At 43.7% G+C, this 17,283-nt stretch overlaps 1 protein-coding gene across 9 annotated transcripts in view; it reads left to right on the plus strand.

The window, feature by feature from the left end:
* The first annotated feature begins 672 nt into the window (after nucleotides 1-672).
* Nucleotides 673-17,283, plus strand: part of ZBTB17 (zinc finger and BTB domain containing 17) — a 55,706-nt gene continuing 39,095 nt past the window's right edge. For 4 of the 9 annotated variants that reach the window (XM_043997975.1, XM_043997982.1, XM_043997976.1 and 1 more), the window contains exon 1: nucleotides 673-788. In XM_043997975.1, coding sequence (XP_043853910.1) covers nucleotides 782-788 — 7 coding nt within the window. In that variant the 5' untranslated portion in view covers nucleotides 673-781. The remainder of the gene's footprint in view (nucleotides 789-17,283) is intronic. The other 5 variants (XM_043997977.1, XM_043997984.1, XM_043997980.1 and 2 more) reach the window with 3 other exon arrangements.

Below are 17,283 nucleotides of genomic sequence, written 5' to 3' on the forward strand. Positions count from 1 at the left end.
AAAGACTTAGCTTAGGTGTCACTTTTTCTGTACTAGGTGCTTCCTGAACACGATTTTTAGCACTTAGCCAATTGGTGGAATATAGCAGGCACTTGATAGAAAGTGCTTTACCGACTTACATTTCTTTGTATTTATTACCTCTACAATTGTATCAGTAGACTGTAAGTGTCTCAAGGGCAGGGACTGATTTTTGTCAGTTTTCTCAGCGCCTAGGAGTGTCTGGCATAGAGCCAGCGCTTATACAAGCCGTATCAGCAGAATCGAAGTGTCTGGAGGACAAGGTTTGTTTTTTGTCCGTTTCTTTGTGGCCTCCTACAATGTCTGGCACTTAGCCGGCACTTTTTGAATTTATAATTTAAATAAATACTTTTTGAATTTAATTAAATTGGCAATTGGTTCTGGTTATATGTTGGAGGGAGGAGAGGAGGTCGACATATTTGGGACATGACTCCAAAACTCAAGCGTGCCCCTCCAGCCTTGGTTCTGCCCAGGTGTCATGGCAGCGCCCAGAGGAGGCCTCCACGTGACTCCCTGGCCCTCTTTTCCCTAAATTCCCCAGGGTTCCAGAGGGTCGAAGTTGGGACATGGCGCATGCGCCCTCTCTGCTTGTCGGCCGGCCGGAACGACTGCGGCGCATGCGCCGGAAGCGGCGGCCGTGGGAAACACTGCGAGGTCGGTTCCGCCCGGCTCCAACATGGCGGCGCCCTTTGTCTGCTCTGAGGTGCCGTCCCCGGCCTTCGTCCGGCAGTGATGAGCCTCCCTCTGCGGCGGGGTCTAGGATATGGCAGGTGAGGGGCATGGAGCCTAGGGAGGGAAGACAGCCGTGCCTGTTGATAGGAGTCTGAGAAGTCGGCGGGGGAGGACACGGACTGGGGCAGTTGTGTGTGGGGAAAGGGGGGGGACACCCCCCCCCCGAAGCGGGAGGGGGGAGGGGCAGTTTCCTGAGAGGAGGGGGCGGACTGGAGGAGAGCGTTCGGAGGGGGCGGGGGAGATGGGGAGCTGAGTGGAGTGGAGCGTTCGGAGGGGGCGGGGGAGGAAGGGAGGTTGCGCGCGTGCGCGTATGGGGCTCCTGACTGGGGGCCGCGGCGGGATGGGGGGTGAAGTCCTTGGGCTGCGCTGTCTGGGGCTGGAGAGCGGGCATGTGGGTGGGCCGCCTGCCGGGGAAGGGGCCAGCTTTCCGGGAGCTCCTTCCTCAGCCGGCCGCTTTCCCCCACGGCCGCATGAGCTGAGCCGAGCTGCCTGACAACTCTCCCCCGGCGCTGGAGGAGGGGGCAGCCCCAGTGCTGACTCCCGCCCTTAACCTGGTCAGAGGGGATCAGGTCTGGCTCCCTGCGTCCGGCCCTTCCGACAGACTAAACTCCTGGGTGCTGGTGGGAGGAGGGTGCATCCAGACCCGGACCCCTGCGGGCCATGTGACCTTGGGCAAGTCACCAAATTTCTCGGTGATCCGCCCTCCCCACCCCCCCACCCCCGGGTTACCGGAGAAACTTACAAGGGTGTGATCTGCCGTGGTGGAGTGCTTAGCCCCGGGTCTGGCACACCTTAGGCACATAATAAAAATACTAGCTCGTTACTGCTGTCTTCTTCCTCCTTTAGAATTTGAGGGCAGGGGCGGTATCCTTAATAATTGCTTATTATTGACTTGCTGTCTCTGCTCTTCCTGGAGGGCTGGGGTCCTGTTTTTGCCTTTCTTTATATCTATCCCCAAAGTTTAGCACTGAACCCAGTGCTTAATAAATGCTAATTGATTTGACTACCAAGATGAACTTGAAGGTGAGGATCCCCCCCCCCAAATAAAAAAATTTTAAAAAGGCCCTGTGATGTGCATGGGGTCTGGATATAGAAGAAAACAAAAACAGTCCTTACCTCAAGGGTATTTTCATTCATTCCATCAAGCATTTTAGGTAGAAATTTTAAATAAGGCCTAGTCCTTTCCTGAATGGTCTTTACATTCTAGTTTATATTGGAGTAACACCAAAGTAGATTGCCGTAATATGTTTTACATACATCCAAGAGGTGCAAACTGTGCTGAGAGAGATTAGGGCTGGCACTTGAGTTGGGCATTTGAAGGATCTGTGAGAATTTTGTAGGTGACAAGAAGGAGAGAATAAATTCCAGGTGTAGAGGACAGGACAAGCAGAGTGATGAGAGCTACAGGACTGCTTGTGGGCAGAGCATTCTCTTTATTATTTTTTTTCCGAGGCAATGGGGGTTAAGTGACTTGCCCAGGGTCACACAGCTAGTGTCAAGTGTCTGAGGCTGGATTTAAACTCAGATCTTCCTGAATCCAGGGCCGGTGCTTTATCCACTGTGCCACCTAGCTGCCCCCTGAGCATTCTATTTTACCATACAAAGTGTGCATAATACTTTTGCCTGGTTTTCCTCCTCAGCTTTTCTTTTCTTTTTTTTTTTTTTTCCTTCGGGGGAATGGGGGTTCAGTGACTTGCCCAGGGTTACACAGTTGGGTAAGTGTCAAGTGTCTGAGGCCGGATTTGAACTCAGGTACTCCTGAATCCAGGGCCGGTGCTTTATCCACTGCGCCACCTAGCCGCCCCCTCCTCAGCTTTTCTTAGAGCACTTTACTTAGATTTCTCCTTTGCCTTCCATCATACTTTACCTGGAGTTCTATAGATCAATCAGCAAACATTTATTAGGTGCTTACTGTGTCCTGGTTGTCACGCCAAGCACCCAGGGAGTCCAGCTGGCACGTGGTTGTGAGGAGTTAGCATTTGCCATGCTGTTAGCTGAGAGAAGAGGAGATCATAGTTAACTATGTTTGCTGTTGGCGTGAAATTTTATATGGGAAATATCTGGTAAAGGTAAATACCTGGGGAGGGGACCCCCTTATGTCTTCTTCAGTTTGCATTAGTCAGAAATACCCCATTGGAGATGGTGGTTGGGATCTGGTAAGAATGGAACTGCTCAGAGGCAAGACCCAAGCAAGGTGTACAGAAGAAAACAAACTTTAAATGATAGTATAAAAGTGAACAAAATAACTTGATTTTAAAGAGTGCTGGGGCAGCTAGGTGGCGCAGTGGGGGCAGCTAGGTGGCGCAGTGGATAGAGCACCAGCCCTGGAGTCAGGAGTACCTGAGTTCAAATCCGGCCTCAGACACTTGACACTTAACTAGCTGTGTGACCCTGGGCAAGTCACTTAACCCCCAATGCCCTGCCAAAAAAAAAAAAGTGCTGAAGGCAGCTGGGTGGTTCAGTGGATAGAGTGCTGGACCTAGAGTCAGAAAGATCTAGAATTCAGATCTGGCCTCAGACACTTATGAGCAATGTGACCCCAGGCAAGTCACTTCAGCTCTGTTTGCCTCAGTGTACTCACCTGTAAAATGGCAATACTAATGGTACCTACCTCTCAGGGTTGTTCTAAGGATCCAGTAAGGTAGCAGTTGTAAAGAGCTTGGCACTAGTAAATGTTAAATAAATGTTAGCTGTTATTATACCCCAGGTTTCTAAGCTGTTTGAAAATAGGAAGGAAAGACTTTCAAGTGGCCCCCCATGTCCCCTTCATTAGAAGGTTGAGGAACTCTGGTTTAGAACTTGTCTCCTTGGCTAGGATTAGCTGGCCCCCTTGCTCTTACACTCGGCTCCTGAACATTCTCGATCTTCCGGGTCAGGGTGAAGTTCTGGGTTCTGTACAGCACTCGAACCATTTGCCGGGAAATCAACCACATGAATCACTCCAATCCTGCTGTGCTTGGTGGGCTCTCACCTAGTTTCTCCACTACCATTACCGTATTGGAAGTCCTCAAACAGGCTCCCCCTCCAGATGTGTGGGACAGGGTGACATTTTGCTGTGTCATGTGCATCTTACAATAGGGTGGGGACCCCAACCTAGAGGAACAAACCAAGTTCTCCAGAGACTGTTGTTCTTTGTATGAAATATGATCACAGAGGAAGATCATTGGCTGCCTCCTTTCTTGGCTTAAAGCAAGGTGACTGTTTTCAAAGTGGTTTTGATGGGATGGGGGTCCGGCCGCTGTGAGTGAAATCACCCCTCTCCCAGCCAACCCCCGAAGGGTGCTGAACAAGGATGAAGTGTAGCCTCTGCTCTCAGCACACAGAGCCTGCACTGGAGGGACTGGACATTCTTGTCAGGGCAGATTTCTGACAATTCTGTCCCCTGATTCGAGGAGAACCAGCTTGAGACTTGCTGTAGCTGAGAAATCCCTTCAGGCCAATCAGCAAGTGTCTCTTATTTGCCAGGCACTAGAGATACCAAGGTGAGGGACACAGTGCCTTCCCTCAGGGGGCTGACATTTTCACAGATAAATACAGGTTAGAAATACCCAATTGGGACTGCTAGGTGGCGCAGTGGATAGAGCACGGGCCCTGGAGTCTGGAGTACCTGAGTTCAAATCTGGCCTCAGACACTTAACACTTACTAGCTGTGTGACCTTGGGCAAGTCACTTAACCCCAATTGCCTCACTAAAAAAAAAAAAAAGAAGAGAAATACCCAATGATTAGGGGCCTAGGGGCCTCGCCAACACTGGGGGTAACAAGGATAAGGAAAGGCGTCTTGGAGGCAGCACTTGAGCTGAGCCTTGACAGGATTCCTAATAGGTGGGAGTGAAAAGGCCGAGCATCCCAAGCCCAGGACACTTGGGCACAGCCACTTTGGTCAGAGCATAGAGATTGCATGGATGGGGGCGGGGCACGGGCTCGAAGATTTTGCATGATGGAATTAAGCAAAAGAGACTTGTATTCTAACCCAAAGGCTCTGAAGCTTCTCGGGCAGGAGCGTGGCATGTTCAGACTTGTGCATTCAGATGACAGTTTTGTATCTGCAAGGGCCAAGGGATCGAATGCAGTGAAGAGGCCGTCCAGGCAGGAGGCCATGAGAGCCAGGAGTAAGGTGATTGTGTGAGCAGAGAAGAGGATGCAGGGGGGATCTCAGGAGGGCCTGCCTATCTATCAGCTTCTTGTGGGCCTTTCCAGACTTCATGAGAGACCCACAGGCCTTCCCCAGACTTGGTATGTAGAGCTTTTCCAAGCTTATGTCTGAGCTTTTCGTGCTCTGCCCACAGCCTTCAAGAGCCCAGGGTCACCCACAAGTCGTAGTGAGATGTTGGCAAAGGGCTTGGCGTTTTGTTGATCAAGGAGGAGGCAGGGATTTCTAATACATGGATCTTGAGTTCTGATGTGAACAGGAGAAATTTGCCTTGAGGATTGGAGGGGTCTGGTTTCATCCATAAAGGGAAGTTCTGTGGGAGACGGAAGACTGGTGAATATGAAAGCAAGAGGGCAGGCTTGACTGGTTTGGTAGGACACAGTGTGTGCTTAGCTATAGGCACTTTTTGTTCTTAAACTCACTTGAGGGAAAAACTGCTTATTAAATACCTTAGGTTGGCTGGCAGATTGAGACCTTGAAGGATTTTTCTTGCTGCCCTTTTTTTTTTTTTTTTTTTTTGGTTTTGGTATTTTTTTTTTTTAGTAAGGCAGTTGGGGTTAAGTGACTTGCCCAGGGTCACACAGCTAGTAAGTGTTAAGTGTCTGAGGCCTGATTTGAACTCAGGTACTCCTGACTCCAGGGCTGGTGCTCTATCCACTGCGCCATCTAGCTGCCCCTGCCTTTTTTTTTTTTTAACAGCCAAAGTTGATTTAAACTATTTACATGGGTAGGGTGTTAATACTCTAGATCTTGAGACTATTTTCTTGAAGTACTTGGGTTTCATCAGTCAAGATAGCCAGTTAGTAAGCTGTTTGTAGTAACAGCCAAAAGGTCTTCACGTGGGGTCCTGTGTATGCAGAGTCACTTCTCTGCATTTGTTTTTTTTTTTTTATTTGTTTTTTTTTTTTTAGTGAGGCAATTGGGGTTAAGTGACTTGCCCAGGGTCACACAGCTAGTAAGTGTTAAGTGTCTGAGGCCAGATTTGAACTCAGGTACTCCTGAATCCAGGGCCGGTGCTCTATCCGCTGTGCCATCTAGCTGCCCCTGCATTTGTTAATAGAACTTAGGCAGTTAAAGCCCAGACAGACAGACAGGCAGGAGCAGGGGGAAAGGGAGAGGGTGGAGGAAAGGGAAAGAGAGGGGAAGGAGAGGAGGAAATCAACACAACTGATTCAAGGCATTGAAAACGTCTGAAAATGTGTGCTCTGTTCCACACTTGTGGACCTCCATGAAGGGCTGGGTTGGAAGTGTCCTCTCATATCTCTTCTCTTAAGCCCTACTTGAGCTTGAGAATTCTGTTACACTCGCTTTTGATTTGGGGGTGTTCGGTTGTTCTTCCTGTTTGTTGTAGTCACTGAATATATTATTTTCTTGGCTCTGCTTACTTTACTCTGCCTCACTTAATGTAAGTCCATGCTTTTCTGTATTTGTTTCTTCTGTTAAGTCATTTTAGTTGTTTTGACTCTTCGTGATCCCATTTGGGGTTCTCTTGGCAAAGATATTGAAATAGTTTGCCATTTTCTTCTCAAGTGCATTTTACAGATGAGGAAACAGGCAAATGGGGCGAAGTGACATGGCCAGGATCACACAGCTAGTGTCTGAGGCCAGATTTGAACTCAGGAACATAAGTCTTCCTGACTCCAGGCCTCTACTCTTATCCTGTAAGGATTGGAATGACACCACCTGCTGGAGACTTACTGTAGGAAAGCGCCGAGGAGAGGGCCTCTGAGGGCAGGACGATGCGGTTTTTCTTGGGCGTCAGGAAGTGACATTGGCTTGTGGGAGGAAGAAGGGGTGGCTGGCGCACTGGCTCGATCTCTTTCCTGAGGACTCTGGTGGAGAAGGCAGCTAGAAATGTGCTCTCCCTTTAATAGATAGATGAATCTAGGCCTTTCTCTCGGTCTTTACCAAATTCTTATTCTCCTTAATAAATGCTTAAAAGTCTAACTCTTGCTAAAGCTTATAATTTGTTGGCGACCACTCACTAGATATTTTAGAAAGTATAGCTAGAATTTTAGCCCTTACAATACACTGTGCCACCTAGCTGCCCCCAAGGAAGTCATTTGTAATATTCCATTATACACAGTAACATTCCATTCCATTAATTTACTACAGTTTGTTTACCCATTTGATGGTGATTTTATTTCCAATTCCTGGCTATCACAGAAAGTGCAGCTATAAATATTTTGAGGTGTTTGGAGACTTTCTTCTCATTAGTAGCTTTCTTGTGGATATAAACCCAGTAAGGGAATCTCTGGGTCAAGGAGTATGGGCATTTTAGTCATTTTATTTGCCTCATTCCAAATTGCTTACCAAAATGATTATACCAATTCATGGCTTCACCAAACAATTGTGATGAAATAATGGGATTTAGCAGATACTCAAAGACCCACCTGGAGATTAATCTAGACTGATTGAATCAAGTGAGAGTGATTGACTGCTGATTAGCCTACTTCAAGTTAACTGGATTGTAATCACACCTGGCTATCCCTTAAGAAGGTATTGTTCTCAGAAGCTAGACTGTGAACTCAACTTGAGAACACCTTCAAAGCCAATGGATTTGGATGACACCAACCAATCACCTTGAAGCAGTGTGTAAGGACTGCCTCTGTTCCAGACCTATAAAAAGCTTCCACAAACAGCTTGCTGAGGAGTTTCTGATTAAAGCAGGCTCGTGGAGGAGGACTCCAACCAGGCTAGAACTCTAGGCTAGGTAGGACTTCTTTTTCTTAACTCCTTGTGAATACCTCTATGCTTTAATAAATGTTTAATGCCTAAAGACTGGTGCTGAAGCTTCTGATTTAAGGCGACCACAATTTATATTTTAAACATCACACAATGTATTAGTGTGCCTATCATCCCACAATCCCTCCTACATTGACTGTTGCCATTTTTTTTTTTTTACATCTTTGCCAGTGCAAAGAGTAAAGTAAAAGCTCAGGGATGTTTTTTAAAAAATATTTTTATTTGAAGTTTTGAGTTCCAGGGGCAGCTAGGTGGCGCAGTGGGTAGAGCACAGGCCCTGGAGTCAGGAGTACCTGAGTTCAAATCCAGCCTCAGACGATTGACACTAGCTGTGTGACCCTGGGCAAGTCACTTAACCCCAATTGCCTCACACCCCCCACCCCCAATTTTTTTTTGAGTTCCAAATTCCATCCCTCCCTCCTTTACCTGCCCCGTCCCTGAGGCAGTAAGCAATCAAATATAGGTTACACAGGTGTAATTATGTAAAACATTACCATATTGGTGATTTTGTTTATGAACACTAATATGTTATTTTGTTTGTTTATGAACTCTAATAAAGGGGGAAAAAGAAAGAAAGTGAAAACATGCTTCAGTCTGTGTTCAATCGATTTCAGTTCTTTCTTTGGAGATGGATAGTATGCTTCATTATGAGTCCTTTGGGATTGTCTTGGATCATTGTATTGCTAAGAATAGTTAAGTCATTTCACAGTTCTTCATTGAACAGTATTGCTCTCACTGTGCACAATGTTCTCTTGGTTCTGTTCACTTCACTATACATCAATTCATATAAGTCTTTCCAAGCCTTTCTGAAATCATCCTGCTTGTCATTTCTTATAGCATAATGATATTCCATTACAATTGTATACCACAGCTTGTTTAGCTATGCCCAATTGATGGGCATCCCTTTGATTCCCAATTCTTAACCACCACAAAAAGAGCTGCTATAAATATTTTTGTACAAATAGGACTTTTTCTCTTATTGTTATTCAGGGATGTTTTGATTTGTGTTTCTCTTATTTGTGCTTTGGAACATTTTTTTTCACAAGGTTGTGAAAACCATGTGGTTCTTCTTTCAAGAATTTTTTGGGGCAGCTAGGTGGCGCAGTGGTTAAAGCGCTGGCCCTGGATTCAGGAGTACCTGAGCTCAAATTCGGCCTCAGACACTTGACACTTACTAGCTGTGTGACCCTGGGCAAGTCACTTAACCCCCATTGCCCCGCCAAAAAAAAAAAAAAAAGAATTTTTTGTTCATATCCTTTGGTGATTTATCCATTGAGGAATAGCTATTAGTTATATAACTATATGCGTAAATAAATGTGTGTATATATATATATATGTTATTTGTTTATATATCCTGGATACCAAACTCAGAGAAATTTTATACAGTTTTGGGGAGGTTTTTTACTATTTGGTTGCTCCCCTTCTTATCTTAGGTGCATTAATTTGTTTATGCAGTAGCTTCATATAATAAAAATTACCTATTTAATCCTTTGTAAAGCAAGCTGTACTTTTAATTAGTTTCTAACTTTCTTTGTGACAACAGACAATTCTAAAGTTGGGGAATAGGGCACATTTCATTCTTGGGTTTTATAAGCTGTTGTCATATGACTCTAGTGTTAAGGGAAAAGAGTTGATTAATGCTAGTTGTTGAAAAATTACTTATTGAAATGGGTCATGGATTGCCTCCTTTGACTCTCACCCATAAATTCTGGGTCTTCCCTCTGGAGCAGAGCAGACTGGGCCTTCTTCCTCTTCCATATGACAACCCTTTAGGTGTTAGAGCACAGCTCTCATGTATTCCCTTGGTCTTTCTCAAACCATCCCCAGGTCTAGCTTGCATGGGCAAGCTGGGAAAAGATTAAGGAGGGTGAGGCAGCTGAAGTAGTGGGAAAAGTGAAGGACTTGGAGCCAAGAAGACTAGAGTTCAAATCTAGCCTCCAATACTTATTAGCTACGTAAGTCACTTAAACTTTGTTTGCCTCAGTTTCCTTGTTTGTAGACTGAGGATCATAATAACACCTACTCTACAAGGTTGTCTTGTCAGCCCCAAAGATACCATGTATGAAGCATTCTGCAAACATTAAAAGCGCTATACAAGTATGCTGGGGTTATCAGTGCAAAGAGCACCACGCTTCCTCGCTGGGAAGCAGGAAGCCAGGACTGGTTCTAGGGATGTCACTAAGTACTTCTGTGATCTTGGCCTTGGGGCCTCAATTTCCTCATCTGTAAAGTGAATTCTTGGGGTCTTCAGTTTCTCCTCTACTTAGGATTCTGGGCTTTTTTTTCTCCTTTCTCAGGAACCTAAGAAATACTCTCACGTCAGATGAGTGACGGCTCTTGAGTCCAGGACCTAAGTTGTGGCAAGAGGATTGAATCTGATAGACACTTTCTCGGATATCAGCCCTTAAAGCATTCTTAACTCAAGAGCCTGGTTTTGGGGACTTTTCTCAGCTGATCCCTTCTTTCCCCTCGAAACTACGGATTTATTTTCACTGCCTGTCTTCCTGTTTTAGTCCCAGAACATAAAGGCAGAGGAAGTACCCTTAAGGCCAGGTGGCAGCTTATCAGCAAGGCTGCACTCTTCCTCTGGGTCCCACTGTCCAAGCCATAATTTGCTGTCTTTTACCAGTCTTGAAAATATTTTTACAGAGCTTCTGAAAGTATCCAACAAGGATATTTTGATTGCATCTTCAGATCTCACATTTTTTACACACACACACACACACACACCCTCCCTTTACCCCTCAAGCCCATGAGCCATGTTCTGTTCTGATCTTTTCCTGTTGCAAGTGAAAGTCACCCTTTGAGTGGATGCATATCCTTTTTTCCCCCATGGTGATGATGGATGTAGCCAAAGAAAGTTGTTTGGGCTGGGTAAGAAAGAAGTCTTAGTCACTGAAAGTGTTAAGTAGGGACATTCATTTCTATGTCACTTAAGACATGAAAAAAATGCAGGGTTTTACCACAAAATGAGATCTACTTGACTGGGCCTAAGAGGTTATATTAATTTTGCTCAAATCAGTGGATTATCTCAAAAAGTAAAAAGGCTCTTCCAGCTCTTTATCAGACTTTTTCATTGTGAGAGTTCTTTTACCCAGAATCTTCTCTGTTCAGGGCTTACAGCTTCTGTGCCCAGTAATGTCAGTGTTTCAGTTTGTCGGTACTTTGTTTTGTCAGATCCTTTTGCCCTTATGAATTAACAGATTGGGAAATAAGGCATCTTTTGTATTCGGGGCCTGGCATAATGGAACTCAGAAGACCTGGGTTCAGATCTTGGCTCTGCTGAGCACTGTGTAACTACAGGCAGGCAGTTTCTTCTCTGTGACCTAATGGGGGTCATAATACTTATACTACTTACTTCAGGGTTTTTGTAAAGAATTTGCTTTGCAATTTTAAAACTATATAAATGTGAGCTCTCAGTATCATATCTGCAGGGAAAAGGGATTTTGCCCCATTAAATGTTTTTTGCAGATTTGGACACTGCCTTATTTGTTAATTTGCTGTTAGTAATAAGACATTGAGCCTCTTAGAGGTTGTTTATCTTGTTGCCTTAAAGTTATGCGTTAAGTAGTAGAAGTAGGATCCAAACCCAGGCCTTAGAACTCCAGAGCCAGGGATTTTCCAAATATCCTCAGGTTGCCTTGAGAAGTAATCAACTTTTATTCAGAGAATCTAAAGCCAGTTTGAAAAACCGGTGTGAAAACATTGGAGTGCAGTGGGAATAGTGCTTTGGGGTGTTAGCCTGGAAATTAAGGAAACAATACAGGAGAAATAAGGTCTTTCATGGGACAGAGGAACTATAGCTCCGAAGCTAGGAATCCCCCAAGATGGGAACTGAGGACAGGGTTTTTAATGGGGTAACTGAACAAAAGGGAATTAAAGGATTGCTCTGGTGACATAGCTAATTAATGTAAATGAACCTTTGACAAAAGAAATAATAGAACTGCTCCTAAGTTCTCAGGGGGAACTAAAGCTGATAAAGTCGCAGCAAGCGAAAGAGGTCAGCAAATTGGCTGTTAGTGTGCCTGTAAAAAAAGGGAGGATGTCTGGGAAATGAAAGAACACCTTGCTTCTTATTTCCTGATTGACTTTCAGCATCCATCTAGGAAGATTGGGGAGATACAGAGGTGGGGCTCATAGAATGGGAGGGTAGTCCTGTGACTGCCCCGAGTCTGTGAGATCAGACAGAACCCTTAGGTTTCTAGCTGGTTTCCCATCCACAAACAGAATTACTTGTAGCTAGAAATACGAATTAGGAATTCTTCCATGAAGTCAACCATGAAACTGTTTTCCCCAGTTGGCTTGCCAAGAGCCTCAGTCTCTAGTCTTCTGTCCGGGTATGACAGAGAGAGTGCAGCACCTGGCCTTAGAATCCCAGCTCTGGCACTTCCACACAGCTTCTTTAGCCCGTCTGAACCCTGGTTTCCTCATGTGTAAGATGGAAATGATAATGCTTTCTATCTTCCTCACCTCTGAGCTTCCTTAGCTGGAACCTCGAGTCATCCTGGACTCCTTAGTCTCTCCTGCTGGGGCAGAATGATCTGTCCTTTGTTGGATAGCTCGCTCAAAGGGGTGTTGTGATTGACGGTGGTTTTGTGAGGGGAGGTGACATTTTCTGGAATGAAAAGGCAGTAAATAAACTCATTTTTAAGGGGGAAAGGGACACAGAAATCCCCGTCACCTATAGTCTGAGTCAGGAATGTTACCTGATCATTTATAGTGGCATCATTTTTTTCAGCAGACTACTTTTGTGAGCACTTTTCTAAGTCAAACTTGAAAAGCCACTTGAATCACTCCCCCAAAGTGCAGCAAAGCCAGTGTACACAGAGAACATACCAGAACTGATTGGGATCTTTGGTTAAGGTTGGGTTCATTTACTTCAGAATAATACTACCTACTAATTCCTATTTCTGGGTGTTTTAAGGCTTAGAAAGTATTTTTCACTCCGTTAAGGAAGGTCATGCAAATATTAGTCAATGATCAAATCAATAAATAAACAAATATTTCTTTTTTGAAAACAAGCATTTCTTTTAAAGTTTTGAGTTTCAAATTTTATCCCTTCTTCCTCCCCTCCCCCTCCCCAAGGTGGTAAGCAATCAGATACATGTGAAATTATGTAAAACAATACCATATTATTCATTTTGTATAAGAAAACTTGAATGAAAGAAGGTGGAAAAATAGGATGCCTCAGTCTGTGTTCCATCATTATCAGTTCTTTCTTTAGAGGTGGATAGTCTGCTTCATCATTAGTCCTTTGGGATTGTCTTGGATCATTGTCTTGCTTAGAATAGTTAAGTCATTCACAGTTCTTCATCAAACAATATTGCTGTCACTGTACACAACATTCTCCTGGTTCTGCTCACTTCACTATATATCAGGTCATATAAGTCTTTCTAGGCCTTACTGAAATCATCCTGCTTGTCATTTCTTATAGCACAATAATATTCCATTACAATCATATGCCACAGCTTGTTTAGCCATTCCCCAATGGATGGGCATTCCCTTGATTTCCAATTCTTAGCCACCACAAAAAAGAGATGCTATAAATTCAGTAAATATTTATTAAGCACCAACTATGTGCCAGGCTTTGTGCTAAACTGGGGATACAAAAAGAGGCAAAACAAATTGCCTTATTAGCTGTGTCCCAAAAAAATGCCCCCAAAACCTCATTGCTCTGAGCCCATCACCTCTCTGTCAAGAGGTGGGCAGCAGGTTTCATCATGAGTTATCTGGTCATTACATTGATTGGGGTTCCTTCCTAAGTGTTTCAAAGTTGTTTGAGCTCTGCTTTTGATATGTTTAGCTTGAGATGTCTGTAGGACATTCTGTTCTAAATGTCTAGTAGGTTGTTATGTTGAGACTGGAGCTTGGGAGAGAAGCCTAGGGCTAGATTTATAGATCTGTATAGTGTTGATAATTAAACCAGTAGGATCTGATGAAGTCACCAAGCAAGATGGTGTCATGAGAAAGGAGAAAAGGCCCAGGGTAGGTCTAGCCCTGCACAGGCAGGTCCTTGACAAGGATGAAAATTGAGCACAGGAGACTGAGAAGGGGACAAGTAAGAGAAGATCCAAGAGATGATGGAGTGTCCTGAAAACCCAAAGAAGATAGTGGTCAGCGGTTCTAGATGATTCAAAGAAGTCAAGAAGGATGAGGACCAAGAAAAGGCTATCAGATGTGGCAATTAGATTGTTGGTAGCTTTGGAGAGAGCTGTTTTTTTGAGTTTGTTGTTTTTTGGGGTTTTTTTTTTTGTGCAGGGCTATGGGGGTTAAGTGACTTGCCCAGGGTCACACAGCTAGTAAGTGCCAAGTGTCTGAGGCCGGATTTGAACTCAGGTACTCCTGAATCCAGGGCCAGTGCTTTATCCACTGCGCCACCTAGCTGCCCCTAAGAGAGCTGTTTTAATTGAATAATGAGGTTGGAGGCCAGATTTCAAAAGGTTTAGAAGAAAATGAGAAAAATAAGAGATGGACTCAAGGAGTGTAGACCTTTTCAAGGAATTTGTGTAAAATTTCCTTATGATTCTGTAATTCTTCCTACTCCTTACTTCATATGGTGCAGTAATATTCTGTTGTCCATTCCCCAATTGATGGACATTTGAGATGTTCCATTAGACTGTGCGCTCTTTGATGGTAGGGACTGGTTTTTTGCCTTTCTTCTTTGTATCCCAGGGCATACATAGCCCAGTGCCTGGCACATAGTAGGTGCTTCATAAATGCTTTTGATTGACTGCTTTTAAGAAAATAATGGAAAAGTTCAGTTTTTGCTACAACTTTTAATTAGGGCTTGGCCTTAGGTTTTCAGATTTCCTCTCTTGCTTGTTAAATCTTACCTTATCTAGGTTAGCAAATCTTTCTCTTTATTCTTAACTTGTTGGAGGAGGAGGCACTTATTATTATTATTATTATTACCTTAGGCCTTGTCCATACGCAAGTCAGAATCCCTAAGACAGCTTTATGGGGGAAAGTATCACTCAACACAGTGTACTGAGGGGTGATCTCCTTTTCATTTCTGTTACTTCTCTACCTCAAACATTAATGATTTCATCAATGTGGATCCTACCCCCACTGACAGGGCAACACTTTTCTGAAGGCTTAGTTTTTGAGAATTGCTGCTGGGGTAGGTGTGGGGGTGGAAATTCACCTAGCAGACAGCCTGGATGGACTTAGGTGGCCAGCGTAGGTCATTGGACCTGTCCTTAATGCCTTTCTAACTTCATGGAATCATACTCCAGTAGAATAGCCCCTGCAGCCTAGAGTCAGCACCGCACTATCATGAAGTTTTGCTGTTGCGTAATCCAGGTTTTATCCATTGTAAAGTGAACTGTACTACATCATATGCTATCGGTGGGTCCTTCAACTCATAGCCAGCCCCACAAGCACATGCTCTTTCTCTGCAACGGAGAACTCACTAACCACAGAGGATCTACACTTATTATCTACCTTTAGTTGTAAGTTACAATCAGCTGCTCACCTGCCTATGTTCTTTCCTGCTCAGATTCTTCCAACAAAAGCTTAACTCTGTTCTTCAAATCATTTAGCTATTGTTAGGAAGCACTAACATCTGTGGCTGGGAGTGTGAAAAGGAATCATTTGGCAGGCTTCCACTAGTTACTTGTGATATGCTAATGAGATTTAGAAATAGAAGAGGCTTCAAAGATGAGTAGTCCAGCTCCAGCATTCCATATCTGGTGCCCAGCATAGAGGCCCAGAGGGCTTACGTGTTTTGTTAGAAATCACCCAGTCAGAAGTAGCAAGGCCAGGATTCAAACTCAGGTGATAGGATCATAGATTTAGAGCTGGGGAGTCGTCTAGTCTAACCCATTCACCTTCTTTTTATATATATATATTTTTTTTCCGGGGTAACGGGGGTTAAGTGACTTGACCAGGGTCACACAGCTAGTAAGTGTCAAGTGTCTGAGGCCAGATTTGAACTCAGGTACTCCTGAATCCAGGGCCAGTGCTTTATCCACTGCGACACCTAGCTGCCCCTCACCTTTTTAAAATTTAAATTTTTTTTCCAATCAGCAAAATGCTGCCTTTTTTTTCTTACCCCTTCATTAACAAAAGAAAAAGCCCTGTTACAAACATGGATAGTCAAGCAAAACAAATTTCTGCATTGACCAAGAAATATATACATAGATGTATACAGATATGTGTTTCATTCTGTACTTTTAAGTCTTTCACCTCTGTCAGGAGGGGGGGGGCAGCATGTTTCATCATGACACCTCTGGAAACGTGATTGGTCATTCTGATCAGAGTTCTTAAGTCTTTCGCTATATAAATTGTTCTGGTTCTCTTCACTCTGCATCAGTTCATACAATTCTTCCCAGATTTCTCAAATCATTCCCTTCATACACAATAATATCCCATCCCATTTATGTAGCACAATTTGTTCAGCCAATCCCCAGTAGATGGGCACCGCCCCCCCATTCTTTACCACCTCATAAGGAACAATAAACATTTTTATACATCTTTAGAGCTTGTTTTGATTAGGACTAATCCCCTACTTAATCTACCCTTCCCCTAATTCCCCCTTCTCTTTCCCTTCTATTTTGTATGAAATATATTTCTGTTCTTAATTATATTTGTATACATTCTTCCCTCCTTTGACCAGTTCAGATGACAGTGAAGTTCAAGCAGCAGCCTTTCTCCCCGCCCTTCCTTCTTGTTATATAGACTTCTATTTGTGTGCCCTGTTTATATGAGATCATATTCTCCAACATCCCTTTCCCCCTTTTCCTTTCTTTCCATTCTTCTTTTAACATCAAGACATAACAGTATTGGACTTTTGGTCCAGTTAGACTCCTTGTATAACCCTTGATGATGATAAGGCTCATATTACATACTTGTATCATCTCCTTCTATGAAGCTCTGTTATTTTCATCAGGCCCACTTGAAGGTCTTCTGTTTCATCAGAGGCCTTTTTTTTTTTTTTAGCCTCTATGATTATAATCAGTTTTGCTGGGTAAATTATTTTTGGCTCTAAGCCTATATCTTTTGCCTTCTAGAATCACTTTACATTCCTTCATAGTGGTGCCTGCTACACAGTGTGTGATTATGACCGTGGTCCCTCAGTACTTGAATTCTTTCTTTCTGGAAGCTTGCAGTATTTTTTCTTTGACCTGGAGGCTCTGGCTGTCATTTTCCTGGAGATTTTCATTTCGGGGTTTCTTTCAGGAGATAACTGATAGATTCTATTTCCACTTTGTCATCTGAGTGGTTTTCTTTTAAGCTTTCTTGAAGCGTGATGTCTTGGCTTTTTTTCATCCTTTTGGGTATGGCATTCAAGTAGTCCAGTGATTCTCAAGTTTTATTTTCCTTGGTCTATTTCCAGGTCAGTCATTTTTGTTAGGAGGTACCTTACATTTTCTAATATTTATTTGCTCTTTTAGCTTTGTTTTAATATTTTTTCTTGTCACATGGAATTAGTGGCTTCCCTCTGGTTTAGTCTCATTTTTAGGGAGTTTGTTGCTTAGGCAAGGTTTCGTACCTTCTGTGCCAAGCTATTAATTTCCTTTCCAATTCTCTCTTGCACAACTCTCATTTCTCTTCCAGTTTTTTCCTCTTGTGCTCTCGTTTGATTTATAAAAACACTTTTTTAACTCTTATATCATCTCTTCTAGGAATTCTAGTT

This window comes from Dromiciops gliroides, chromosome 3, assembly GCF_019393635.1.
Source record: "Dromiciops gliroides isolate mDroGli1 chromosome 3, mDroGli1.pri, whole genome shotgun sequence".
Classification (NCBI taxonomy): Eukaryota; Metazoa; Chordata; class Mammalia; order Microbiotheria; family Microbiotheriidae; genus Dromiciops; species Dromiciops gliroides.